The sequence below is a fragment of the Meriones unguiculatus genome, chromosome 8 (assembly GCF_030254825.1).
Source record: "Meriones unguiculatus strain TT.TT164.6M chromosome 8, Bangor_MerUng_6.1, whole genome shotgun sequence".
Taxonomy (NCBI): Eukaryota; Metazoa; Chordata; class Mammalia; order Rodentia; family Muridae; genus Meriones; species Meriones unguiculatus.
This window is the reverse complement of record NC_083356.1, coordinates 98,169,167-98,197,077: the sequence shown is the minus strand read 5'-3', so window position 1 is coordinate 98,197,077 and position 27,911 is coordinate 98,169,167. Positions and strand designations below refer to the sequence as shown.

At 40.4% G+C, this 27,911-nt stretch overlaps 1 protein-coding gene across 1 annotated transcript in view; it reads left to right on the top strand.

The window, feature by feature from the left end:
• Window positions 1-27,593, top strand: part of Acvr1c (activin A receptor type 1C) — an 83,413-nt gene extending 55,820 nt beyond the window's left edge. Inside the window, exons 3-9 of the mRNA XM_021638741.2 lie at window positions 3,841-4,080; window positions 10,564-10,794; window positions 11,646-11,813; window positions 13,102-13,258; window positions 14,863-14,987; window positions 16,227-16,357; window positions 19,913-27,593. Coding sequence (XP_021494416.2) covers window positions 3,841-4,080; window positions 10,564-10,794; window positions 11,646-11,813; window positions 13,102-13,258; window positions 14,863-14,987; window positions 16,227-16,357; window positions 19,913-20,038 — 1,178 coding nt within the window. The 3' untranslated portion in view covers window positions 20,039-27,593. The remainder of the gene's footprint in view (window positions 1-3,840; window positions 4,081-10,563; window positions 10,795-11,645; window positions 11,814-13,101; window positions 13,259-14,862; window positions 14,988-16,226; window positions 16,358-19,912) is intronic.
• Window positions 27,594-27,911: the final 318 nt, after the last annotated feature.

Here is a 27,911-nt window from a genome sequence, read left to right as displayed (position 1 = left end):
TTAGAGTTGCTCAGTGTTTAAGGAGTCCTTTCTGGATGGTGTTGTTAGCCCATTTCTAGCTGAATAATCTTCCCCCCCCCACACACACACTAACTTGTATCAGTCGATCTGTTCACATAGGGAGAAACATTGGCCATCTACAGTAAACATCCCTGAAACCAGGTGCAGGTGACTCTGATTTCAGGTTTGCTGACCTTTTGTCTCTATTAGTTGCCATAGTGATGAGCTGAGCTCTGCTTAGTAGAGCTTTACCAAAATGAAGACAATCAATAGTTTTTACGGCTACTGTTCATGTTGGTGGCTTCTAATAGTTGATATCAAAATTAAATGTGGCTCTATGAATGCCTCCAACGACAGAACTGACATTAGAAGATAGTGACAGGTAGGAACAGGAATTTAAAAAAAAAGATAATTCAGAAGATGAATACACTCAGTAGCTTTTTGAACACCAAAGAACTTCTGTGAGGATACAGGAAAACAGAATAACCATTGTAGGGTGGATTGTTCTTTTACAACAGCAAACTTCAAAAGTCACAAGGACTTGGTTAAGGGTGTCTGAAGCCAAGTTGTCAGAGAACACTTTTAGGATTCATTGAAAAATACTCCAGGCCAATCTCTCTCCATCTACCTGCATAACAGCTGATGATCCCAAAGGAGTCCTGAAATACATGAGGCATGTGGTGGCCAGTTAAAGTGGACTGTTGACACAGAAAAGTCTGGATAGAGCTTCAGAGCCTTTTGCACACTGATAGCTGCCTGGCACTGTTGGGAACATGCTGGAGAGGAACTGGATATCTTTTCTTTCAAACACAATTATTTTCAAAGGTTTCTCATAATTATTATTATTATTATTATTATTATTATTATTATTATTATTTTACTGTTCCCTGAGTGACATGCAAGGATCATTGATGTACTAAGTTGTCCAGTTTTGACAACACAACAGAAGACATATGAGGACAGCATAGCTCAAGGGGCCTGTTGTCAGTCACTTACTTTGGCTTTTAAAGCACAATTTTTGTGCTCTCTGGATGGTTGCTGAACCTTTCCTAGCCAGGACAGAGTTATCCTGGTGTGTGTAGGGTGCCATCTTGCCAAGGTTCAGCACCTGAGAGGGAGGCAATCCATAACCGAGTAGGACTTTTCTTCCTGCAGGAGTTTGGGATGACCTCCTTAATGTTTGAGATGTTTTCAGAACTCAAATCTCCTGAATTCTGATGCAACAATTTGTCAAACACATCCCAAGGTTTATTAAAGACAAAAATCAGGTGGTGAGATGGGTCAGTGGTTAAGAGTGTGCAATGCTTTTGCATAGGACCTAGATTCAGATCCCAGCACCCACATCACACAGTTCAAAACTGTACCTCCAGTTCCAGGTGTTCCTATACCCTTTCTTGGCCTCCATAGTCAATTGCTTGCATATGGTACACATACATAAAGACAGAGACAAAAACACATGCATAAAAACAAACATAAATAAAAGTTTTAAACAAAACAAACAACAGAAACAAACAACACTGCTGAAGATAAGACATGACTATAAAATTAAATTGTCGGAGAAGCAATCTTCAGTGAGCCAAAAGGAAGCAAACAACATACCTGCTTCAAGAACCAAGTTAACTTTGTTGTTGCTGTTTTGTTTTCAAGTGTAGCCTTGACTGTCTTGGACTCACTTTGTAGACCAGGCTGGCCTTGAACTCATAGAGGTCCAGGTGTTTCTGCCTCCCTGAGTGCTGGGATTACAGGGGTGTATCACCACACCAGGCTGCAAGTTAATCTCTTAACTGAAGACAGACAGTGTCTATCATCATGAACTTTTTATGTCATTGTTTTTGTAAATCTAAAAGAAAACTTTGAAGTGCAAGATTAATTTTCCATTTAAAAGCTGGCTACAAATATAATTATATCTTTTTTCCCCTAATTTGTATGTCTGTGTGGTGTTTACACGTATATGTATGCCTGTTGAAATGTGTGTGTGTGTGTGTGTGTGTGTGTGTGTGTATGAAGGCCAGAGGTTGGTTTCAGGTGTGTTCTTTGATCAGTCTCCACATTATATATTGAGGCAGGGTCTCTCACTAAACTCAGACCTTGGCTATTTGCCTAGTCTAGTTAGGCAGCCTGTTCTGGGGATCTTGTCTCTGCCTCTGGATACAGGGAATACAAGAAGGCCTCTGTGTCCTCTTGGCTTCTACTTGAACTCTGGCAATCTGGACTCTGGTCTTTGTATTTGTACAGAGAATGCTTGACCCACTAAGCCAGTGGTTCTAAATGCTGACCTTCCTAATGCTGACCTTTTAATACAGTTTTTCATGTTGTGGTGACACCCAGCCATAAAATTATTTTCATTGTCATTTCATATCTATGATTTTGGTAGTTATGAATCATAAAGTAAATATCTGTGTTTTCTGGAAGTGTTCGGCAACCCCTTTGAAAGAGTCCTTTAACACCCAAGGGCACTGAAACCCAAAAGTGTGAACCACTGCACTAAGCCATCTCCCCTTCCCCTAATTTCGTCTTACTGTTATTTGGTTTCAGTGATCACACTGACATTTCCAAAGCAGAGCTCTCTTACTTCTTAGGGATAAAAGTAGTTACTTTTTTCAGCGATCTGACAGTTAAGAACTTCTTACTGATGACCTTCTGTGAGTCAGGCCCTGTTGGAAACACTGGGAATTCAGCTAGGAATACTACAGGCAGCTCCCTCCTCTCAAAAAATCTCAGGGTCCTCAGAAAAGGTCAGATAATAGGTAAATGAGAAAGTAACTGCCGTGTAACGATATTAGCCAGGAACTGAAGCATAGCAAGGTTCCAAGGAGTGAGTGGAGACTGAGAAGAAATTCTTTTAACATCTTTAAAACTTTATTTTCATTTTTTTTTTTTTAAATTGAGATGATAAAATCATGTGGCCAAGGCGGAGCTTGAGTTTTCAATCCTACTGTCTGTGGTATTGGAGCTGTGTTGCTCTGTGCTCTTATGAAAGCACTTTTTGGTAGGGTTGTTAGCTGACACCATCACTTCCACCAGGCTTGTTGACCTGGGCTTCTGGCCAGCCTCTGCTTATCATTCTTCTTAATCCAGTGTCTGTTGACACCGTGACCAGTCAGAACAAAATTTCATCCATATCTCAAAAACCTCACAACAGCTTCCACGTGAAATGAAACTCAGATTCTTTCTCTCAACCTGCAACACACTGCATAAAGTTTCCCATCAATTCCTTGATCCTGTTCTCTTTTTCTTTCCCTGCTTCATGCAACCTGGGACATGTTTCTGAACCGACCGAACAGGTGCCCACTTCTGGGTCCCTTGTACTGGCTTTTCCCGGTGTTGGCCCCATGCGTCTCTGCCTGTTGTTCAGTCTTTCTTAGTTTCCTTGTCTCTGTGGCACTTGTTCACAGGTGCTTTCTAGGACCACTTAGTCTAAAGTAAGGTCTTCCTGCCAATTTGCCCTCACGGCACTTAGCCACTCTTCTGTTCTGTAGCCCTCCGCTTAGCTGTCATGGGCTCGGGGAGGAAGGATTGGGTTCTTCACTGCTTTATTTCCAGAGCCTGGAATACTAATAGCACATCCTGAAAGCCCGAAGATGATTTGTGAAAGAAATGAATGGATGGATGGATGGATTTGCTGTAAGGACAGGACTGCTGAGAAACAAGGAGAAAACAGTAAAAATAAAAGTACTGAATATTTTGGAGGATTTTCCAAATCTTCCAAGCCAGTGCTTCCATGATGCTACCCGCGCATCATAATTTAAATTAAAAAAAGAAATTAAAAAAAGAAAACGTCAAAACCATTTTACACGAGTTAACTTCCGGTTTCTTTCCTTCTTTCTTTTCAAACTGCAGCATCTCCCCGTGCCCCCAGACTTGGCCCCACAGAGCTGACAGTGGTTATCACAGTACCTGTCTGCCTCCTGTCCATAGCGGCCATGCTGACTCTCTGGGCCTGTCAGGACTGTCAGTGCACGTCCAGAAAGACCAAGAGACATAACGTGGAGGAACCGCTGGCAGAGTACAGCCTGGTGAATGCTGGGAAAACTCTCAAAGATCTGATTTACGATGCTACGGCCTCTGGCTCGGGCTCTGGTACGTGTGCATTTTCAGTAAGCAAACTATTGTTTAATAATAAATGAACAGTCTTTTTTTGATAAAAGTGTCTAATGTGAACTCATCAACTAGAATCCTTGGTGAGGTACAGAATTAAGTCATGAACAGAACTCTCTTCAAGGATTATGTGTAAATTGTCTACAGAAGTAGGTTTCTATAGAGTTGTTTAAAAGGCATTTACCCTGTTCCTTCCCACACTTAATCTTATTTTAGTTTCTCTTTTATCTTTTCATAATATTATATTCCATTCTCCCTTCCTCTTCTCTTTATATATATAGAGAGAGACAGACACATACAACACAAATACATAAACATACAAACACTCACTCACACAGAGACAGAGACAGAGAGACAGACAGATAAGGGGAAAGGACATGGAGTTGAGTGGCAAGGAGTTGGGGAGAGGAAAATATGATCAAAATATATTGTATAAAAACATTTAAAAATCTTACTTTACAAAGGGGGGTTGGATGAGGAAGAAAACTGTCACAATTTCTTCGCAATGTCCACTTCCTAGGGGTCCAATTTCTTTCTTTTTTTTTTTTTTTACATCTTAGGATTTGATTCTCTATATTATAATAATCATTCTTATACCATGAAATATACAAGATATAAGGATGTTTATTGTGGGAAAGGGGGAGGGAGAAAGAGAGAGATGGTGGGGAGGGAGAGAAAAGAGGGGAAGGTGCCCATGACTGGGGTTGGAGGCTGGCAGGGTCCATTTTCAGGCACACACCTGGCACACCTGGCGCTCCTGGCAGAGGCAGCAGGTGATGATGTCAGACGTTGCTAGGACCCAGAAAGGCAGACTAGTGTGCCAATGCTAGTGGGAGCCTATGCTAACATGTGTTGATTATTGGTTTTGGTTTTCCTTTTGTCCTCCACCCCTCCCATTATTGTCAGAGCCACTGCTGCCATGCACTTGGGCTGTTTAATGGAAACAGAACTGTTAAGGGTGTTGGGTCTAAGTCCACGAAACATGGGGAAATTAGTTAACAAAGCAGATTTCTTGCAGATATTTGTTTATGGTCACCAAGGCCTTCTGGATCTGTAGGCATCCAACAGGATGTGCTCTCAAAGCTAACAAGATTCTGCCCTGGAATTAAATTGACATTATGGTCTGGAAATCCAGAAATGGGAGCCTGAAGGAATCTCACAGCATTCCTGGCAGGCTTCTGTGGCTTAAGGTTCTCTAGTCACTGTTATCACAACATTATGTTTTTTTTTTTTTTTCTTTAATGGATTCAGATGAAAAATTCCAAGGTTCAGACTGCATCTTGGAATAAAAGTACTTTTTCATAGCACAAAATGCTGGAGTGTGTGGGGAGCAGAGGCGAAGCAGGATTTCCCTGAATTTATATGGACTCTTCCCATCTGAATCTCTAGAAATCTTGAGCTCTTGGCTGCAAAAATATGACCAAGAGTACACGTCAGAAGCTTTTACAACTCTCCTTGCTTTAGAAGGATCATTGGTGTCATTACTCCAGCCAGGAGGTTGGCACCTGTTTATGTAATCTCTAATGTCCCCAGTTAGAGACCAGTTTTGGCTATACAGCAAAACCTTGCCTTGAAAAAAATGAAAGAAAAGGAAAGGAAACAAAAGAAAACACACGGCTTTGAGGAACCCTCCCACTGGTGGGTGTGAGCAGCTGCCAGGCAGACACAGTTAATAGAAGCAGGGCCTATGGGCACCCATATTTAATAGGAAACACTCTGGATGACTCAGAAAGGAATAAAATTTTGCTGACCAGAAGAGTCTAATGGTCCAGGCCATCACTATAACATCAAGTGTGATTTTTTTTTTTTTTTTTTTTTTTTTTTTTTTTTTTTTTACAGAGGAAACCAAGAGAGAAAAATCCTGCAATTACAAAGCATTATAAAGCTGTTATACAAATTATGTCATTGTATAGAAGGCTTACATTTTTATCTTAAAAGCAATAATCTGCAGTATTCAAACTCTGCTTCTTTGGATATTACATGTTGAGAGCTACTCTACTCCAAGTTTTTGAGTAATGGCCACATTCCAGGCTCAAAGGACTCTGGTTTATGCTTAATTTTTAGAAGAACATTTCTTTTCTATTTTTTCTTTTCTTTTTGGTTTTTGGAGGTAGGGTTTCTCTGTGAAGTCCTGGCTGTCCCGGAACTCACTCTGGAGACCAGTGATCCACCTGCCTCTGCCTCCCAAGAGCAGGGATACATGCCACCATCATCTGGAAAGCACATTTCTTTATAATGTTCCAAGGACTGAACAACAGTTTATTTAATTCCCACAAAAACATGCTAGTTTCACTTGATGATATTAGAGAGTGTCCTGGTTCATTTTTACCTTCAGCTTGTCACGTTTTTATTGTCAACTAGAGTCATCTGAAAGAAGCCTCAGTTGAAAAGTTGCCTGGCTCAGTTTGGCCTGTGGGCATTTCTGGGGGGAATTGTCCTGATTATTGATGTAGGAAGGCACAGCCCGATGTAGGTCGTACCGTTCTTGAGCGGATGGTCTTGGGCTGTACAAGAAAGCTAGATGAGAATAGGCCAGCAAGCCATGGTTCTTCATAGTTTTCGCCTCCAGGTTCCTGCCCCAACTTCCTCCAATGATAGATTGTGACCTGGAACTAGAAGCCAAGTAAACCCCTTCTCCCCCTCAAGCTGCTTTTGGTCACGGTGTTTGTTTATTTTTCTACTCTTTAAGTGTAGAAATGACCAGGGATTCCTCCTCCAAGTAAAGTCGTGCAAATTAAAAAGCGTAAGGCTAGATAAGTAATTTAAGAAAGGAAGAAGGAGCTGGCAAGATGGCTCACTAGGTAAAGGTGCCTGCCACCAAGCCTGAAGACCTGAGTTCATTTCCAAGGAGCCACATGGTAGAGAGAGCCAACCCCCATGGGTTATATAGAGTGCCCTCCTCCGATATCCAAATAAATAAGTGCAACTCAATAATAATAATAATAATAATAATAATAATTATTATTATTATTATTATTTGTGTGAAGGGCTCCTTAGCTAAACACAAAAACGAAATTTTGACTTGTGGCACTGACCCAGATTAGTGCGGGAAGCTTTTTTTTTTCCCCTCCAGCAGATGAAGGCCATTACAGAGAGACACAGCTTTTCAAATTTCATAAAACAACTGATCCTGAGATGCCCCGCCCCAAGGCATACACCAACAACACAGCGCCTACAGCCAAGGCTCAGGGAATATCGCAGGAGACGGAGTGGAAAGATTGTAAGAGCCAGAGGAGCAGAAAGTCTGCTTTGAGCTTGTGCCTCCTAGAAATGGAAGAAAAATTTCTCCTACCATACCTCAACTATACGGCTGCCTGAACAAGCCAGGATAGGACAATACCGATAACACATAATAACATGGAAGGCAGAAATCTCATGGGGCCACCAAATCTCTTGGGGTCCATTGTTTAGACCAATAGCAAACGGACTCATCGGGGTTGTAGTTATGTATTTAAAGGTATCATACATGTAACAATAAAAATTAAAGAAAAATTCATGTTAACCTTTTGAATATTTTAAAAAGTGTACCTTCAAGCATGGATATGAATTTGTTGGCTTCTGGACCCTTCCCTTTGTCATTATTCTAAGACACTTTATGAAGGGAAGGAGACATACCCAAGTCCAGATTATTTCTTTTTGTTTTTGCAGTGAAGACTGAACACAGGGCCTTACACATTCTACACTGGGCAAGTGTTCTTTCTCTGAGCCACGACCCTAAGGCTTGTGTATATGAGTGTGAGTGTGTTTGTGTGTGTGTGTGTAGAGGAGGGGGTTGTGTGTGGCAGGGGAGTGATGACAAGGTATTGCTTACTTTTTCCAGCTAGCCCTGCCTCAACATCCCAAGTCACTTAGAATACAGATCTGTGTCACCATGCTCTGCTTATGGATACATTTCCTTAGAGACAGATTGGAGCAAGCTTTCGGCAGTCTGTCTCTGCGTAGCCAGCTTGTCTGGTGGTGACCCCTAGCTAAAAGCACATGCCTTTGATCACCAGAGAGCAGCTTTACCTCTGGTAACACTTCTGCCACAGTAGCTTGGCTGTGGGGGAGGAGACTGGCTCAGCCTGCTTCTTCTCTGCCTTTCTCAATTGGTTGGTGACCTCGGATCTGAGGCATCTTTGTCAGATATTGAAAAGCCCTGATTACGAAGCTTATCCATGACCAGGTCAGGGACAAATTTCAAAGAGATGGAAAGCCTACAAAGTGAAAATAAACGGTGTTTTATTGGGCTCTGCTTGAGAGTGGGCTTTGTCTCAGGCAGCTTTTAAGGAAGTAGGAAGCCTGCTTCTTTGTTTTACTGTCTAACATTCTGACAGATGGTGACACAAGCCAGGCATCAGCCTTCTATGATCTCTGGTGAAAAGATTAAAACAAACTCGTAGCAAGAGGCAACATTTCTGTTCAAATGCAGCCCGAAGGTGAATAGCACAAAAACTACTTAGATTCATTTTGTAACTTGCTTTGAAAGATAGTGAAGCAGCCTTCATTTTCACTGTCTCACCTTGCTCACCCCACTGGTCCCCTTTCATGTTGTTCTTTGTCCATCAGCTGCAGTGTGTCCACCCTGCCTTACTGGCTCCTTTCTTTCCTGGTCAGTGATGATATGGGGGGGGGAGACGCTGAGAGTTGACTTAGTAATTGTGGGTGTCACTTCGTGCTAAGCACATTGAGTAAAGCCTACAGAGATAGCCCCGGATGCTAGTTGAGGGATGCCTTCCTTCCCACAGAGAGGAACACAGGCCTGGCCTCCTATGGGGGACAAAGCATTCTGAGCCAGCCTCTGGCAGCAGCACACTCTCTTCAAGTCTGATTACTGCCAGGCTCCAATTTTCTTGCCGATAGATGATGAGGCTGAACCAGATGGTCCCACAAGAACTTTTGGACTGTGGGGCTTGGTGACTAATTGTTGAGGCTCATACCAGTGAATTTATAGTCTGTGCATATTTACCATCGTGGGTGGTTCTACTGGAGATGAGAACATCTGTGTAAACAGTGTTTCATTCTCGGAGCAGGGGACAATGCCCGCAGGAACCACATGGGCACTGTTTTCTCCAGCCACCTGGGGACAGTGACAATAACCGAGCTGATGATCTAGGATACACTCATCCTCCAGCCTCTGTAACTGTTTGTTTTCCAACAATACAATGGCAAGACTAAGGAACCCTTCTCTTGGACCTTATGTTGAAAATACAGCAAATGAGAAGAACGAATAATGTAACTCACTCTGATTCCATTGTGTGGTTCAGTGTCTCTTCTATGCATAGTCTGTAAAGCTACGAACTCCTATAGATAAAATTTACCATGCTGTTTTCGATTAACAGTGTAGCAAACGAGCTTCCAGGGTCATTGGGATGTCCTTTCTTAGCAGCACCATCAGTGTTATTCTTATACGATCCACTCCGAGGTTGCTGTAACATTGAGAGGGTAACCATTATCGATCGTGCTTTATGCCAGGTACATAATGCACAATCTTAACCTCCTTATTCACTCCTCCACTGTCCCATTTCCCAGAGAACAGTGTGAAAGCTCGCAGCTCGCAGGAGTTAAATAATATGCCTGTGGTGACTGCACGACATAGCTGAAATTGGAACCCAGGTCTTTACTTACCTGTGCATGTGTGTTTGCACGATATTTGACAATTATCTTTTTAACTTGAAAGGTTAACAATGAATCTAACATTTTTACATGGATTCTCTACATTTTGTATTAATTATATGAGGTAGGATTTTAGAAGTAGAGCTATTGTTTAGAAAGTATATAACCGGTCTTGGTGGGCATGGCTGTACACACCTTTAGTCCCAGGACTTGAGAAGCAGAGTCAGGCAGGTCTCTGTGAGTTTGAAGCCACTTGGGTCTACATAGTGAATTTCAGGCCAGCCAGGGGTACATAGTGAGTAAAATGTGGTTGTCTCAAAACAACCACAAGAACAATAACAAAAAATTACGAGTTTTATATATTCACACACAGAGCATGTTTTCCTTGTATTTATTTATTTTTCAGATAATATATTCTTATTGTAGCATCCTTATCTTATTCAGTCACTGAAGCTGATTTCTTATATACACATTTTAACTTTGTTGTTTTTTTTTTTGTTTTTTTGTTTTTGTTTTTTTAAATCTCAAAGAGTTCTTTTTCTTCTGAGGTAGTACCAGGGGCCATGGATGTTTTCCTTTGAGTCAGATTGGCTTTATTGGAAATTCAGGAGGATTTGCCACAATTCTTAGAAATCAGGTATCTGCAGCAGGGGGGGTGTGTTTAAAAGTTTTGTTTGTGAATAAGAGAAGAGAAATTACTGATTTAGGACATCTTACAGATCGTGTTTTGGCATTAGGGTTTGTTGTAATGATGCTTATCTCTTCAAACTTAATGAAACTACTAAAGTGCCAACAGCTTTGCCTTCCACGTGACAGCGGCTGTCGTTGTGACTGCTGTTTGAATGATCAGTCTTCTCTTCCTTTGACTAGGTCTGCCTCTTTTGGTTCAAAGAACAATTGCCAGGACGATTGTACTTCAAGAAATCGTAGGGAAAGGTCGGTTTGGGGAAGTGTGGCACGGAAGATGGTGTGGGGAAGACGTGGCTGTGAAGATATTCTCCTCCAGAGATGAAAGATCTTGGTTTCGTGAGGCAGAAATCTATCAGACGGTGATGCTGCGACATGAGAACATCCTTGGTTTCATCGCGGCTGACAACAAAGGTGAGGTCACTCGCGCCAGGGTCGGCAGACAACAAGGTCAGATGACTTGCCAGTGGGAGTCATCACTCTGTCTCAAGGAAACATAAAATTCTACCCTCTTTATTAAGACAGTTCTCCTGTCCTTCCCACGTGTAAATGCCCACAAGTAAGCAGTGAAGTGCAGCCGCGAATGACTGGTGTGGAGTTGTGAGGACGGAGTGAGGCTGATGTTCAAAATATTAGACATCTCTAGCCTGGTAAAAAGTCTTTTTTAAAAATGTTGGGTTGGTTTTTGTTTAAGTGGTCATGTTATCCGAGAACCCCTAGCCATCAGTCATAGTACTTGACTCTTTACAAAACTCTTTGGAGTACATGACTTCCTAATTTTAAAGGCAAACCTCATGGGCATTGTCCAAATGTCAGTGCTCTTATGGTAGGGATAGTAGTTGGTATAAATTTTTTGTATTTGTTACTTTGATCTTTCTTAGAAGCTTAAAGGTAACGGACAAAGCTGCACTGAGACCAAATGTGCCTCTCAGAACTTTCGCCCAGTGTGCCTCTCAGAAGGCTCCCGGACACTGCAGTAACTGTGACCAGCAACATTGATGGTCATTGTTGATGAGAGCCATCAGGGAAAGAATCGTTTACGTGTTAGACTCAACTTTCACCACTTCCTGTTTTGATGGGCACTTCTGCCACCCCCCCCATCTTCAATAACTCCCTGGGAATTTTACACTTCCCTAACTTCAGCTTCCTAGTTGCAAGAATTAGCTTCATTTCATGAACGGCACAGACGAACTTTAAAATACTGTCCTTGTTAAATGCGCTCGCTTGCTTTCTCAACATTTACAACAATGCCGCTTTCTCCTTAGATAATGGAACTTGGACTCAGCTTTGGCTTGTGTCGGAGTATCACGAGCAGGGCTCCTTATACGACTACTTGAATAGAAACGTAGTGACCGTGGCTGGGATGATCAAGCTGGCGCTTTCCATAGCCAGTGGCCTGGCTCATCTACACATGGAGATCGTTGGTACTCAGGGTATGTCTGTCCTTTCAGAAAGCTGGTCTTTGTACTGAGCGTGTTTTAGTTCTTTGCACAGAGGAACAGCGGAGGGACTTCAAAAGAGTGAGGTTCCTGCCATGGCGCAACTTTCTCATACTTTGAGCACCGCACGTGTTATTCACGATGTATCTTACCCTCAGTGGCTCCATCCTCGCTATTAGACTTCGAACCTGGATGTCTTGTGTTGGTGTCAAAGGCTCTGTATTCACATTCACATACTGCAGATGAGATAAATGCTTGCTTTTGATAATTTAAATATAATTGGCGAAAAGATTATGTGGCCATGAGAGAATATCAGAAGCTGGGTGTGGGAAGCTGAGGCAGAAGTGAGTTTGAGGCCATGCTGGGTTACAAGGTGAGTTCCATACTAACCTGGAACTATCTCAAAAAGATAAAAAAAAGAATATTTGAATATCATACATGAAGGCCTAATGATGGTTTGCTCAGCCTACAGGAAGCTGACTCTCAAAAGTCATTAGTCCAAACAGGCCACTAGGTTCACGACCCCTTATACTCTTAAAAATTATTGAGATACCCAGAAGTTTTGGTAAATATAGGTTATATTTATTAATAACTTTCATATTAAAAAGCTTTACATTGAGAAATTTTAAAAAAATGTTTACTTCAAGGAACTGTAATTAGCCTATCAAATATTAATGTAACAGCTTCCAAATGTTTTATAACTTTTAAAATGAAATGTAATGAAAGTAATTGTTCTGTCCCACATTTCTGAAAATGCTTTTACTATCTAGCTTATTGTCTGAAATTTCACTCATGCTCTTTATTCTATTTGTCCCAATATATGGTTTTGGTTGAAATTAGAGGAGGAATGTTGGCACGAGCCTGATAGGTAGATAGACAGTAGTTTTAAGGAGCCCATGGGTTTTCTGTTCTCATTTGGAAATTGCTAGTCTAAAGAAGTAATATTTTGAGATCTATTTTGTTAGAAAACGTTTATCCTATTGTGAATCACACACAGAAATAACAGTAAGTCATTTATTGAAAACTATGATTATTGATTCCTATAACTGTCACCTGGTGCTGCGCACATTGGAACTACTTGAGCATAAAGCAAGAGACTGTCCTCACTTCCCTTGGAGTCTGAACAGGAGAGTCTATGTCCTGCTAAAGCTCTGCTGGACTTGGGGTGTAGTCAGACGATGTGACGTTTTGAGCCAAGACTTCGGAGTGATTTGCTTCAGGACATTCCAGTCTTCAGTAGGAGGAAAAAAATAAATAAATACGCTTTTCTTATGCTTTGTAGGTAAGCCTGCTATTGCTCATCGAGATATAAAGTCAAAGAATATCTTAGTGAAAAAGTGTGACACGTGTGCCATAGCAGACTTAGGCCTTGCTGTGAAACACGATTCAATCATGAACACTATAGACATACCCCAGAATCCTAAAGTGGGAACCAAGAGGTAAGATGACTTTTGTTGGCATAGAAACTCTTACTAGAGTTTCTATGATTGATCAAACACCATGAGTGCCTGTGATGTGTGTCCAAATGTGAAAAAGTTTAGACCTACAAAAGCAGGAAATCTTTCTGGAGACATTGAGAAGACAGTGGCCATAATGACTACAAAGCGGGAGGGTTGACTTTTTGTCTTGATGACATAGCCACTTGACTGCAGAGTCCAGTGCAGGGCAGTGGTGAAGAGAAGAAGCATGTCATGTTAATGTGACAAATTTTCTTTATGTCTTTCCTGGAGAAAAGAAACAGCTTCAGTAGTTTGTAGAAACTTCAGCACCATTATGCCTTACCACTGAACTAAAATTCAGGACTTTCTGTACAAGCTCGGGTTTTAAAGAACACATGCAAAACCAATGTCCTCAAAAAGGCAGGTTAGAGACAATATATAAGAAAGCCATTTATGTGATAGTCTCTGCCCCAAACACACAAAGATACTGTATACCAATTTATATCTTACCTATAGTTGGATTTGTCCTCAGTCTCCCAGAATGGAATATTTTGAGGTAATATGCATTTGAATACAATCTCCACTTTCAAGGAATAGAACAGAGCAAGGCTAGGGGGAAGTAAAAGGAGCTTACACCGCTGTAGCTGTGACAGGCTCATCAGCCGTGGAACGCCTGGTGTGTTTCTTCTCTCCACCAGAAGGTGGCTCCTCGGCTAGTCAACTTCCATCTACAACACAAACCCAGGTTTCAGGCTTCCTGTTACTTTTTTGTAATTCCAAAGCTCTTGACCTTGAAACTAAAACAATCAAAATAATTTTCTGGACATGTTAAAGTGCTTGGGAATAGAGATTTGTTTTTTCTAAGAAGGTAGGGATGGCTTCTAAGCCAGCTGAGATTTCAGGGGAGTGCTTACAAGCCATTTGCAGTCTGCTGGTAGGCATTCTCAAACTATCAGAACGAGCAGCCCTAAAGGACCTCTCTTCTTTTCTCAATAAAGGACACCCATCCCTCCAGTCCTGCAACAGGGACCGTCAGGCAAGGCATGGGTGCTCGTTTCCTTTGGGGAACCTAACAGTTTGAAAAGAACTCAAAGAGTATATAGTCTGGAAATCCACCCAACTCTATATGGGTCATTTAGGCTCAGGCAGGGCCTCTGACTCTAGGGCTTCTATTAAGCTTTGTTCGAACAGGGATATACATTTCTTGGCCACAGTATATAATAAAGTTTTTCATTCTGTGAAGGTATTTGTGGAAGCCCCCTGCTTATCAGAAGGGAACTCTCCGTGATGAGAAATTCTTGAGATAGTGAGCTCCTTTTCTATTGCTGAGTGCTTTGCTCATTGACCTTCTCAGTCCATTCTCTCCGGGTGCCAGGCTGCTGTTGAACCAGCTAGAATGTGAAATTGTATAACCTTTAATATAATTTAAAATGTCTTTCGAATGATGGTTGAGTCAATACATGTTTTCTTTTAATTTCACCCTGTTATGGTAGCAGAGGGGCTCCTGCGAAACTGGTGCAAGCTATCTTAATTTATGTTTTATATTGCGATGTATTAAAATTGTGTTTCACTGGACCGAATCTCAATTGTGCACATTTTTGAAGGTATATGGCTCCTGAAATGCTTGATGATACCATGAATGTGAGCATCTTTGAGTCCTTCAAGAGAGCTGACATCTATTCTGTGGGGCTGGTTTACTGGGAAATAGCTCGAAGGTGTTCAGTTGGAGGTAAGCTTTTGGAATTCCCCCTAGTTCCCCTTCCCTTGACTCTGAGCACAAGGTGTGAGTCGTCTTTTTTTTGTTTGTTTGTTTGTTTGTTTTTTTTCCCCCTCAGTATACTGAATTGTTTCTGAATGGGTAAGAAAATCCCATTCAAGGATTTCTTTATAGGGGCAGAAGTGGAACATCCCAAGGAGAGTGTGTGGGTGGGTTATCTTTTGAATTATGCTTAGATGTAGGTGATGTCTGATCATTCTGATGCCCATGGGGATTATTTCGAGTCATGTGAAAATTGTCTGCTTGGACTTTGGCATCCCTACTCTTATCCCAGAGAAGCTAAATGAGCTGCCAAGGCAGCAGGACTGCAAGCCTTCTGTTTCTGAGGATTTCCCTCTTTTCTCTCCTGTGATGTAAAGAAGGAGGACAGGGAAAGGGGGGTTGGAAAGTGAGTGACAGCTTACCTCTTGCCCTCCACTGCTCCCCAAAGCTTAGAAATTAGTAAGGGGAGACCCCGTTAATGCAGACTGATGAAATTGTTGCCTCAATGACAAAAAATTAAATGTGCATATAAAGCAGTTTACAGACTATTCCCTTATAAGTAAGACATACTTAGGATGTAGCCTTTAGGATTGTGTGTGTGTATACGTGTCCACATGCCATGACACTGAGCTCATTTGGGGGCCAGAGGATGGCTTGTGAGGTTTAACTTTCTCCTTCTACCTTGTGGAGTCCAGAGACAGGATCATTTTTTCAGGTTTGGTAGCAATACTTTACCTGCTGAGCCAGATACCTGGAAATTCCAAAACCAAAAATGCTATTTTCATAGGTGAATATACTCTATTTACAGAGCAGTGATGCCATGCTATGGATATTGCAATTAGGGAAATTAGGATTATTTTTTAACTATATAATGACAATTTATAAATAATAAAAAGTCACAACATTTTGATTGGAGACAACACTTGTTTTATTTTATTTTGTTACAAAATTATATACATGTATGCAGTTATATATGATTTTACATCTTATAACATTTATTTTATATTATAAATTTTACATTTTACATAAGTATTTAAATAAACAATTTGAACTGAATCCATTTTATAGTGACATATTACTTTGACAAAAGTGAAGCTCCACTTTTTCAGGATATCATGTGTGCCCGGCAGAACTAAGTGGTATTTAGTTTGCAGCATACATCCTTACTGATTATATATGTAGAAAAATGCATTTTCAAATTTCTTACAGGAATTGTTGAGGAGTACCAGTTGCCTTACTATGACATGGTGCCTTCAGATCCTTCGATAGAAGAAATGAGGAAGGTTGTTTGTGACCAGAAGTTCCGACCAAATATCCCCAACCAGTGGCAAAGCTGTGAAGTAAGGGTATTATGTTCCTATGTTCCTCCCCTTTAATCTCCTCCTCCCTCCTCTTCATCCTTCTTCTCCTTCCTCCCCCCTCCTCCTCTCTTCCCATTCTTCCTCCACTGGAGAGCAACACAAGATGTGTTCTTATGTATTTTCTACTTCGTTTTTCAGGTTAGCATCAGTGAGGATTTTCAGAGAATATGTAGTTCCCTCTTAACCCAGTTGCTTAATTCATTCCATAAATGCAGTTTTTTTTTTTAAATGTCTTTGGAGGAATTTTATTCTCTTTGGTAGTATGCATTCATGGCACCATCCCTGAAGCCCAGGCAGTTTCTGACAACAGGACATTTAGTAGCGCTTCTCTGAAGTCTTCCGTGGTTTAGGTGCTTTTCTGGGACACCTGTCCTCACCAAAGTGGCTCAATAGTCAACCTCACCTCTCTTTGATACTACCATCCCCATGCAATTTCCAGGTCTCTGGATCAGGCAAAGAGAGGAAAGACAGGTACACCACTTTCTCTTCAGTGTTTGGGACAAGGAATACACAGTTTCCACTCATGCATCATAGCAGAGCCAGTGACATGGTCTCCCCAACACAGGGCAAAGGGCTGGGAACTGAAGGTCATGGGCAAAGTTAATGGGTGATTGATTATATTGTAATGGGTGACTCATGCCTAATCTCCAACTATCTGAAGCTCAGTCTCCCATCAGATAAGAATGAGATAAGCCCCGCACCTTGGATTCAGTTGTTTTCTACCTTGTGTTCACTAGCAATACAGGACTGGAAGCAATCATGGAAGATGTACCGTGCACTGGGCTTTTTCTGCCTTCCACAAGCTCCATAGCCCCCATCCCCCATGCATGCATGCACTCTTGCCTGCATGCACACACTTTTTAATTAAATTTTTATTTTTTTATATTAATTACAGTTTAGTCACTTTGTATCCCAGCTATAGTCCTCTCCCTCCTCCCCTCCCAAACCTACCCCACCCTTCTTCATCTACTCCCATGCCTCTCTCCAAGTCCAGAGATAAGGGAGGTCCTCCTCCCCTTCCATCTGACCCTAGCTTATCCGGTTTCATCAGAACTGGCTGCATTGTCCTCCTCTGTGGCCTGGCAAGGCTGCTCCTCCCTCAGGGGGAGGTGATCAAAGAGCCAGCCACTGAGTTCATGTCAGAGAAAGTCCCTGTTCCTCTTACTAGGGAACCCACTTGGATACTGAGTTGCCATGGGCTACATCTGAGCAGGGGTTCTACGTTATCTCCATGCATGGTCCTTGGTTGGAGTATCAGTCTCAGAAAAGACCTCTGACGCACACACACTTAAAAAATTCTAAAAGGACAGTTAATTATCATAGTATATAAATGCATATGTTCAATAAGCTTTGAAGCTCATTCTTTCTTCCTATGCTTCTGGGATCTCTGATATTATATTATGTGGAAGTGGTGGTGGGCAAATTTTTGCTCCTTAAAACATTATTATTTTTTAACTCTTGAATGTGCCAACTACTACATATTTAGGTTAAATAAAAATGGACTTTGGTTTTAATAAAATTTTGCCTCCTAGCGTTTTTTCTACTTACTTTAAATTGTTTTGTTTTTATGTGAATGAATATTTTGCCAGATGCATGTATGTGTATACCATGTGCATGCCTGGTAGCCAGGGGAGTCAGAAGAGGGCTTTAGATTCACTGGAACTGGAGTCATGGATGGTTGTGAGTCACCATGTGAATGCTTAGACTTGAACCCACATCCTCTATAAGAGAAACCAAGTGCTCTGAACAGCCGAGCCACCTCTCCAGCCCCTCTAAATTGCGTTTAGGAACTTTAGGAGAGAGATCTTTAGTGTTCTGCAGTTCCTCCATGTCATGGCCAGGCTTTATGTTTGTAGGTAGTTTAGGAAGCTCTCACTATGTACCCCAAACTCATAGGGATCCTCCTGCAGTAGGCTCTGAGTGCTGAAATCACAGTGTGCATCACCAAACCCAGCTGTTCAGTTAAACTTGTTCGAACAAAGACTGTTCTGATTCTAAGGATGTGTGACATGCCTCTGTTCTAGAAAATTCTGTGATAATATGTCTTCAGATAATTCTTCTCTCATTGTCTCCATTTCTATTTTTGGAAAGCTGTGGCTGCTATTAAACCTTTCAGATTCCACTTTGCTTCACCTGCATCTCCTGCGTTGGCACCTGTATCCTTGATCTTGTAGATTTATTTTCCCCTTCCTTACTTCTGCCTCAGATATGTCTAGTGTGACATATCTGAACTTAGCCAGTAGATTCTTTATTTTCATACTGTTTTCTGTTTAAATGTATGATTCTTTCTTTTAATTAAATTTTTATTTTTTATATTAATTACAGTTCATTAACTTTGTATCCCAGCTGTAGCCCCCTCCCCCATTCCCTCCCAATCTCACCCTCCCTCCCTCATCTCCTCCTATGCCCCTCTCCAAGTCCACAGATAGGGGAGGTCCTCCTCCCCTTCCATAAACGTATGTTTCTTATATTTCAGTCATAATATATATTCTTTTAATGGATCTGATTCTGCTGGTTATGTTATTATTTTTGATTGATTCTTACTTATTGGCAAGCCCCAACCTCCTTCTCCCCCCGAGTGAAGATTTTCTTTTGGGGGAAGATTCATATATTTACATCTATTTTTATTATGTTTATTTTCTTATATGTATGTGGAAATGCATGTGTATGCCAGGGCATACCGGCAGAGGCCAAAGGAGTCAGTTTTCTCTTCCCACATTTGGGTCCCAAGATTAAACTCAGATTCCTAGGCTCTGTAGCAAGCGCCTTTACCTCCTGAGCCATCTTGCTACCTCAGCATTCATGTTTAAATTCAGGGCTTTTTTTTTCCCCTTTTCAATCCCTTATCCTCCTTGTTTTTCATATATGATCCCTCTTCCCTGAGGTTTTATAACGGATCAGAAGATGAGCATATGTCACTGGAGCTCCCAGCTTCAGTGACTTCCTGGGTGTCTCATGTTTCATGCTTCTATGTTGATTTCTCCTCTAAGTATGTCTTCTTTCTTTGACAGTTCATTTATACTGACTTTTTCTGCTTATCCTCGGATCATCATTTATTTGCCATAGGCAATTATTATTGTAAAAGTGTAAATCTTAGTTTTCAATTTGATGACTTTTTTTCATGTATGTGCACATCTGATTAAATTCAACAGAATTTGCACCATTTCCCTGCCTCTCCCTGGTTCATGTCACTTTTCAGCTGTTTGGTTTGAGGCAGGGTTTCCTGGAACTGGCCCGGCCTTGAGGCCTTGAATTCCTGCTGCTTTGCCTCCCTTTCCACGTACAGGGACTGTGCCCTTGCACCATGGCACTCTGCTATCATTGTCCTCCTTAGAGGAGTTCAAAAGTAGCCATCCTTACATCTTAGCAGTCAACGACTTCCCATAAGCTAGTCTTTACAAGGTTAATGTTTATGCCTTGAAAAGGGATTTTACAGAAGGTTGGCCCAGTTTCCTCAGTCCCCCCTGATTTGTGATTTTGCTTTTGTACTGTGCTCTGTGCCTATTAAACCTTTCGTGTCTTTCTCTCCTGAAGGCACTCCGGGTCATGGGAAGGATAATGCGTGAGTGCTGGTATGCCAACGGGGCAGCACGCTTGACTGCCCTCCGCGTGAAGAAGACCATTTCTCAGCTGTGTGTCAAGGAAGACTGTAAAGCGTAACACCACATGCAGGCAAAGAGAAACTGCTCACAGCTTTCTTCTGCGTGTCTTTGTGTAAATGGTTTTGCTTTTTGCTTTTTTTTTTTCTGCGTTTTGTTTTTGTTCTACCTCAATGATGGTTCACCAGTGTTTAAGTGTCCCAAAGGCAGCATGAAAAGATAACTCTAAAGTTAAGCATGGGCAGGTCTTGACTTTCCCAATCTCCATGTTGTCATTAATTTTATTTTTAAAGGTGACACAATTCATTATTGTTTTTTTTTTATTTAAGGAGGAAGATGTTATGAGTATAATATAAGCTTTGTAAAATAGTAAAAAGCAAATTTTTGTTTTACTTGAACCAAGAGTGTACGCGAATGAGATTAAAACATTAAAAATGTGAACTAGAGCATATTATAGTGAAATGGAACTTTGAAGCCTAGCTGGACCCTTGAAAAGTAAATTTTGGTCATCATTTATCTTCTGAAGACTGGAAAGGTGGAGGTCATTGATGAAGTGTGAAAGTGAGCCCACACTCTCAATACTTTCTCTCCCCTCCCTCTTTGTCACTCTTCATCCCTACTAGAGCAGTCCGTACATAGTCTGAAAGCTATTGAGCCATTACTTCTGATATATATCAGAGGTCCCCGATGTCTTGAACACTGTGAAATGGCCAGAGTCACAGAGATGGCCACAAACCCTGTGACAATAAACACTGTGAAGTTTGCTGGCCGCTATATTTCCTTGAATTCCCATAGTACTTTTCTTCCTAAGTGGGAGCCTCTTCAGATATTTTATTTTTAATTTAGTCATACAGAGAGTGCATTGAGTATTTTCTAAGACCATAATGAATTTGCTAGAATTTCAAAACCAATCTATTAGCATTTCCTTATAGACACATCATTGTTATCCCATTCATTAATTTAAAAAAAATGTTTTCTGAACATTGCCAAAGATTGACCAATTATAAGCGCACATTGTCTAAAGATGTGTGTGTTAAGATGTCATCACTTTGGGGGTACATATTTAGACAGAAATGTAAACAAGGAAATGTTTTGAGAAAAATGAAGAGAACGGTCCCAAAAGGGTAGAACATTACTGCTAACAGAGAGGACCAAACTGGTTATTAGAAGACATTCCTGGCCTTTCAAGGGGGAATGCATGTGGAGAGATTTGGAGGTTCTACCTCTTCTTTTTGAGGTACAGGTTGTTTAAAAGGACACCAGATATTTCCTTCAGATGACTTCAAATATGCTTCATTGAAAATAATTAACACGATGTCTTTCAGACTTCTAAAACACCGTTTCCCCAGCCCCATTCCTTAGAGCTCCCTTCTGCCTGTTTGTTCTTGAACAGAAGTACTCTCAGCATTATGAATGGTGAAATGTTAGCATATTCCATTGTTTGATGGTTCTGGCATTCATGAAAGACGTGTTACCCAGGTATTTTTAAGGCCAAATATTTGGTTATTCATAGTGCAGACTTTCCATTATAGATAGGGCGAAGTTTTACCATCTGAAATTTAGATGTTCTCCCAACGTGAGCACTCATGTTCTGAAGGCGACACCTATGCTTTCCATAAAAGGGCAAGGTGATGTGTAGATTTTACTTTGGAAATGTGCTACTGGATCCATTTCCTTTGACTAAGTTGATATAAGAGAAACAAAATGCTGTGAGAGCTCTGAGGGCTGCAGGCTCTTCCGTTCTCAGCCACACACCCATCCATTTATAACGATAAAGCACCCCATGACTTGCTTGCCACAATATTGGGTACAAGAGGGAATAAAAAGATGGATAGGTCCTGCCCTCAGGGATTTTCAAGTCTAATCTGGGAGTGAGAAAAGGCATGTGCGTAAGAGGGAAGAAAGTAAATTGACAGATAAGATATGCAGTGGGATGTCTTGAGTTCTGTGTGACAATGGTTTCCAGAACAGGTCTGAAGCTCACTGCCAATTTGCAACACATTTAGAAGAGATCTTTATTTAGATATTATAGTCTAATTATATCATCAGTATCGAAAGGTGCGCCTACATGAATGGATGTTAAAAAGAACTATGTGAAGGGTGAGCTGGCTTGTGTTTATCTTACTTCACACACTCCCTACAAGAAGGAAATGAATTATTTCCTTAGATGATTGTATGCAAATCTCCAATAAAAACCTACTATATCCTGTTCTGTTCACCACTGTTTAGTAAACAACACACTTACTAGATTTTAAAGAGGGGGCGTTTTACTATCTTTCTTTTTTGCCATTATGTTTTATAGTTTATTTGAGAGTATACAGATGTAACTTATATTTCTCTTGGTTCAGATTTCACTGTGAAGAAATCTTCATATTGGATTGTTTTGAGACATTTTTCCTGTTGTTCGGTTGTTGAGCTCTAATTCCTAAGTGAATAATCTTAAAGAAAAGGGCAACAAAAGCAGAAGGGAAACAGTAGAGATTGTAGTTTTTCCTTAACTCTTAACACAATTTTACATAGAAACTACTCATTTATTAAAAAAAAAAACTACAGGAATATTTATAGCATATGGCATATTTACTGTATATACCTATGCAGTTCAATTTACTTTATGTGTTTTTAATGGAATCTTATGCAATACTTGTTTCTTTTAATTTTTGTTATGAGCATAAATATCTTCTTAGGCTAGGTGCAGAGTGACATCACTGTTTTGCTCTGTGTGGATAGTTTTGGCTCTGGGTATAACACAGAGCTTAGGAATGCTATTATGAATTTTTAGTACTGTATGCAGAAATGATGGGATTTATGCGTGGCATCATTTCTTGAGATATGAGACGCATTATTTGTTGTCAACATTTGAGCATGAATTTGTTGCCTTATAAGTCGTGTGTTTGAGTTTGTAATCAGGACCGATTCTGTTGTATGCATTCTTCCGTGTCTAAAATATTTGGCATGTCACATCTAGAATTCTTAATTTACGTTCTGCCTTGAGAGTTAAGTGAAACATGACTGTCGTGCTCTATTTTAAGCACAGCACTTGCTTTTCATCTTTATACTTTCAATTAACTTTGCATTTTAAATTTCCATAATTGTATGAAAATAGTAACCTGATTGCAATGTCTGAAGAATTTAAAATCAGCTTTTATTTTAAAATGAAAAATCTACAATACATTCATTAGATCAGAAGTTCCACAATAACATTATTTTGAATGCTTCTCTTATTGCAGAATGATTAAACAAAAGAAAAGTCTACTGTCCTGCAATTTTGTCACCCTGTGACTTACCAGGGCAAAGTAAACTCAGGGCAATTTTGGAGTCTAAGCAAAAGTCCCAGGGAACTATTTAGTGCATTGCCTGAAGGCAGGGAGCAGGCATCTGCCATCATACAAGGACCAAGAGAACAACTTGCAATTACTTGGCAGGGAGTAGTTTTTGATTGATTCTTGAAAGTAAAGATGAAATTTTACATGGCTAACTTAATTCATTTAAAATGTAGAAATTTTGATTGCTGTCAAGGAGTTAGGGAACAATAGCAAACATATCAGAGTTGGTAGCTGAGGTCTTCAATAATCACTTCCTTCACGTAACATTGAAAACCAACATTATCAACTACTCGGAAATGTTTATGCTTAGTGTCTGAAAATGATGTTAGTGTAGTTTTTGAAGCTACTCTCTCTTGTCGCTTGTGAAAGGAAACATTTCCACAGCTAACAACACTGTGTTCTAGCTCCAACTGCTGATACTCGCTTGGATTTTGTTCACTGTCTTAGTGAAGACAGTCATAGTTTTAAGGGCTTTTAATTTTTTTCTGCATGATTCTTTAAAACTAAACCAAAAAAAAAAAAAAAAGAAAAGAAAAAGAAAGGGAGAGAGAGAGAGAAACAGGAAAGAGAGGGAGAGAGACAGAGAGAGGGAGAGAGAGGGAGCAAGCTGAAGGATGGAAGGAAGAAAATCTAGAATACAAAACAGTCATTAAAAATCTAATATTAAACAGAATTTCTATAGTGCACACATTTTATCAAAGTATTCTAATATAACCTTTCTGGTCCTTGGCTTTATTTTTGCCCTCTAGCTTTTTTATGTTTCATTATTTTTCACCTACTTTTAAACTTATTGCTCATTCACCATCTTCTAAAATTACAGTTACTTCCTAATTATTTTTAAGCATAGCTATTATTTAAATTAATCCTCATAGAGCTGTACATTTGTAATGGAGAAGAAATCCCTTAGTGATCTAAATTATTTCATATGTGCCACAGTGCAAAATGAAAATGAGAACTTAAAAGTTAAAGAGACCCCGAGCCTCATAGCTTGATTCTGATATTTTGTAGAGGAAGAGACTGAAGATCAGATATCGGATGGCTCCTGCTGATTGTAGAAACAGGGTGTCACCTACTTCTGCAGCCTAGCCCACATTTATAAATGGAAAGATCAATCAGAATGTATCTAAAGCTGCCATGTGCATATGTTAATATAACAAGCCATTCAGTGCTGGTGGTCCAATCCTACTTCTTGGTGGATTTCCAGACAAATAACTTGCTCAGGTCAAGGCCAGTAGGAAAAATGAAAATAGGCAAAGCAAGAATTTAAAAATAGTCATCAAGCTAGGTAGAGATGCCATGGAGTGCTGATAAAATTGAAAATGCAATTAAAGAAGAATTAAATAAATGCAATTAAAGTGTGTGGAGGTTCCTGGTAGTGGCTGGAGATGTGAGCAGTGGCAGAGGGCTTGCTGAGCTTGTGCAAGGACCTGGGTTCAATCCTCAGCACTGAAAAGAGAAAGGAAGAAAGGGAGGGAGGGAGGAAGGAAGGAAGGAAGGAAGGAAGGAAGGAAGGAAGGAAGAAAGGAAGGTAGGAAAGAAGAAAGGCAAGAAAAAAAAACATTCTTAGTATGAATAATGATTAGAGAGGCTTCCAGACCCTTTCCCCGCTCCTTTCCTGCATATATTGTTCTTTTCCCTTGTGTGTTGGAGTGGGTACAAGGTGACTTGGTACATGAACTGGGGACCCTGTTTAATGCCATTTATATACTCTTTCTCTCATTAGTTTTGTCTTTGGCACCGTTTCCTTCAAGTGGCAGATTTCTGAGTCCGGCATCACTCCACACCTCTGTCCTTTCATATATCTGAGCCCTGTCCGGACTGTTACACACTAAACTTCTTAACAAGGTTTTAATTTCCCCACCGTGAGTAAGAGGTTTCGCCTCATCAGCTCCCTGGTGATTATTCTCTTGACACTGGGGAGAGGGCTTTGTTAATGACAGACACGACTTTCTCTTAAACTTTAGTCAGACTGCCTGGTTGTAGACCAGCTTTTAGCTAACAAGTGAAGAATGCCTGCTTCTGCCCTACTGCTGAATTCCAACTAAGCAGTGACTTGAACAAAGACTGTGAAATACATGTCTCAGAATGTGAGTGCTCGAGTTACTCCTGCGATGACTGGTGCCGTTGGAGATTGTTTTACTTCTGCCATCCTTTCAACATTTTTATTTATTTCTCTTTATGTGTGACGGGTGTTTTGATCGAATGCGTGTCTGTGTATCGTGTGCATGTCCAGTGCGTGAAGAGGCCAAAAAGGAAGAGTCCGATCCCCCTGGAACTAGAATTACAGATAGCTGTGAGTTGCCACGTGGGTGCTGGATACCAAACCTTGGTCCTCTGGAAGAGCAGCAGCCAGTGTTTCTAACTGGCCATCTCTCCAGCCCTGCTTCTCCATGTTTTTAAGACTAAGCCTTGTGCCATGCTCTTTGGAACGTACATTAGACTGAAATGAGGTAACCATCTTCACTTTAAAATTTGTTATTGATAGCTGCCAGGATTCTTCTCTAGTTAGTCGTAAAAGAATGTAACATTTGGGAGAATGTGGGCTCCAGCTCATCCTCACTTTAGTACTGCCAGGAGCATGTTTTTTCCTTGTTGGTTTGTGTTATACTATAAGATGTTTTCTTCCTGGACCCAACACTTTTCATTGGAATATGTAATTCCATCCTGAGTTTTAGGAATCTGACTGTTAACACAGCCACTAAAAGCCCGAATGTGGTGGGAAATTCACCTTTTTCCAGAATCCCACGTATGAATTCTCCACTGGGAACACAGCTTGGGGCAACTGAGGACTGAGGTGGGTCTTGTAATCAGCTCTTCCCTCTAACCATAATTCTATAACTTACAAAAAAAGACACGATGTGTTTCTATATCAACATAAAACGCCCAGGCTTATCCATCATTAAAAAAAAAAAAAGAAAAGGAAGCTAAATTTAGAAATGGTTCTTGACATATGCAAATTAAACTCAGAACTTAGAAGAATAAATGCTTTGACTTTTTATCCCAGTATTCCCAAGAGTGAATGAGATGAAGGATCACCTTTATCCTGCTCATCAATGTCCACCACCCTTCACCCCCAATTCAAATCATCTGCAGGCGGGCACAGGGACCTCGATTTCTAGATGCCCACTGAATTTTCATTCCATGGATGAACCTCTTTCACCTGTAAAGGGAGGCTTGTATGTCGGGCTCTGAGAAAGTCAGTCATAGACATAGGTTTATCAATATTTTCAGTTTTTCTTTGGCAAAATAGTAGTAACAGCAATTTCAAAACTCTAGCATTTTCTGCTCCCTTTATCAAATGAGATTATCTGAGTAAATGTTAGACTCAGTCTAGGTCATTTCCAGAATGACTTAAGTCAAGCTCCTGTGTTCTCCTGACCCTAGGCTAGATGAGATTATCCACACTTGATTGGTGTTCCAGGTTTTAAAATGGCCTAAAAAGAGAAAATTGGATCCAGCTCTTCAAAAGCAAAGCAAAGCAAAACAAAACAAAACAAACAAACAAAAAACCCATATTTTGGATTGATTTTCAAAGCACTAATACTAACTACACTTTTCTTTGGGTATTATACTTAAGGACACATTCTACATGTCAAAAAACCATTGCATTTTGAAGCTGCAAAAACATGCCTTGAACTCTTGAACTACTGTGAACAGAATCACTGTTGTAAAGGTCTTTTTTTTTTTCTTCTTCTTCTTTTTTTTTTTTTTTTTGTAAGCTTGCTGACATTCTTAAGCATGTAAAAAGATGTTGCCTTCCACAGACAGGCTCAAATGAATGTATATAAGAACTGTGAAATAAAAATAAATTGGGTTTTAAAATAAGAACTGGGCGATAAGTTGTATCCCAAATGTGCAGATGGGAATGGTGATGAGTGGCTGTGTTTTCATTGTTGGAGGTTGAGCAGAGTCATGGATGACATTCAGATGTTTCATGAATTTCGAGTCTGTGAACATATGCATTTATAGTAATATATACTTATATGGTTAAGAAATAATCATGTTTTAGAATGTAGTAGGAACTCAGCGATAGCCTTCATACCAAAATGTTTCACTCTGCCAACAGCGAGTCATAAAAGTATTTATTTTGAAGCTTTTTTTTAATATTGCTGCATAACTTCCTGCTGCCTCCAGGTGTACATACTTCTCTGCCTAAATGTTATATTTTTATGTATGCATTTTCAGAAAGCATATTGTTTCGGGAAGTGGCAAAGACAATAAATTAGGCACTCCTTGCACTTGTTTCTGCGAAGCATAAAGAGCTCTATTTTAAATAAAAGAAAATGTGTCACATGTTGGTGTCCATGTGCTCATATTCTGTCTTACAACTGTGTTTATATTTGTATGCAGAGTGCAGGCAGGGTACTGGGGATTGAGCACTGGTTCTGGTGGCACTAGAATTCCTCCCCCCACCTCCATCCCTCCTTCCTTTCCCCCCTGTCTTTCCACAGAGCTATATAGGATTCTAGAACTTCAAAGCCAGAAGACACGCTTATTTAAACCTGTTTTTCAGAATGACATTTACAGCAATATACTCCTAAGGGCTTTACCTTTTCAATATTTTGTACTAATTTTTTTTCTAGTTTTTACTTTCATGTGCATGTTTTGCCT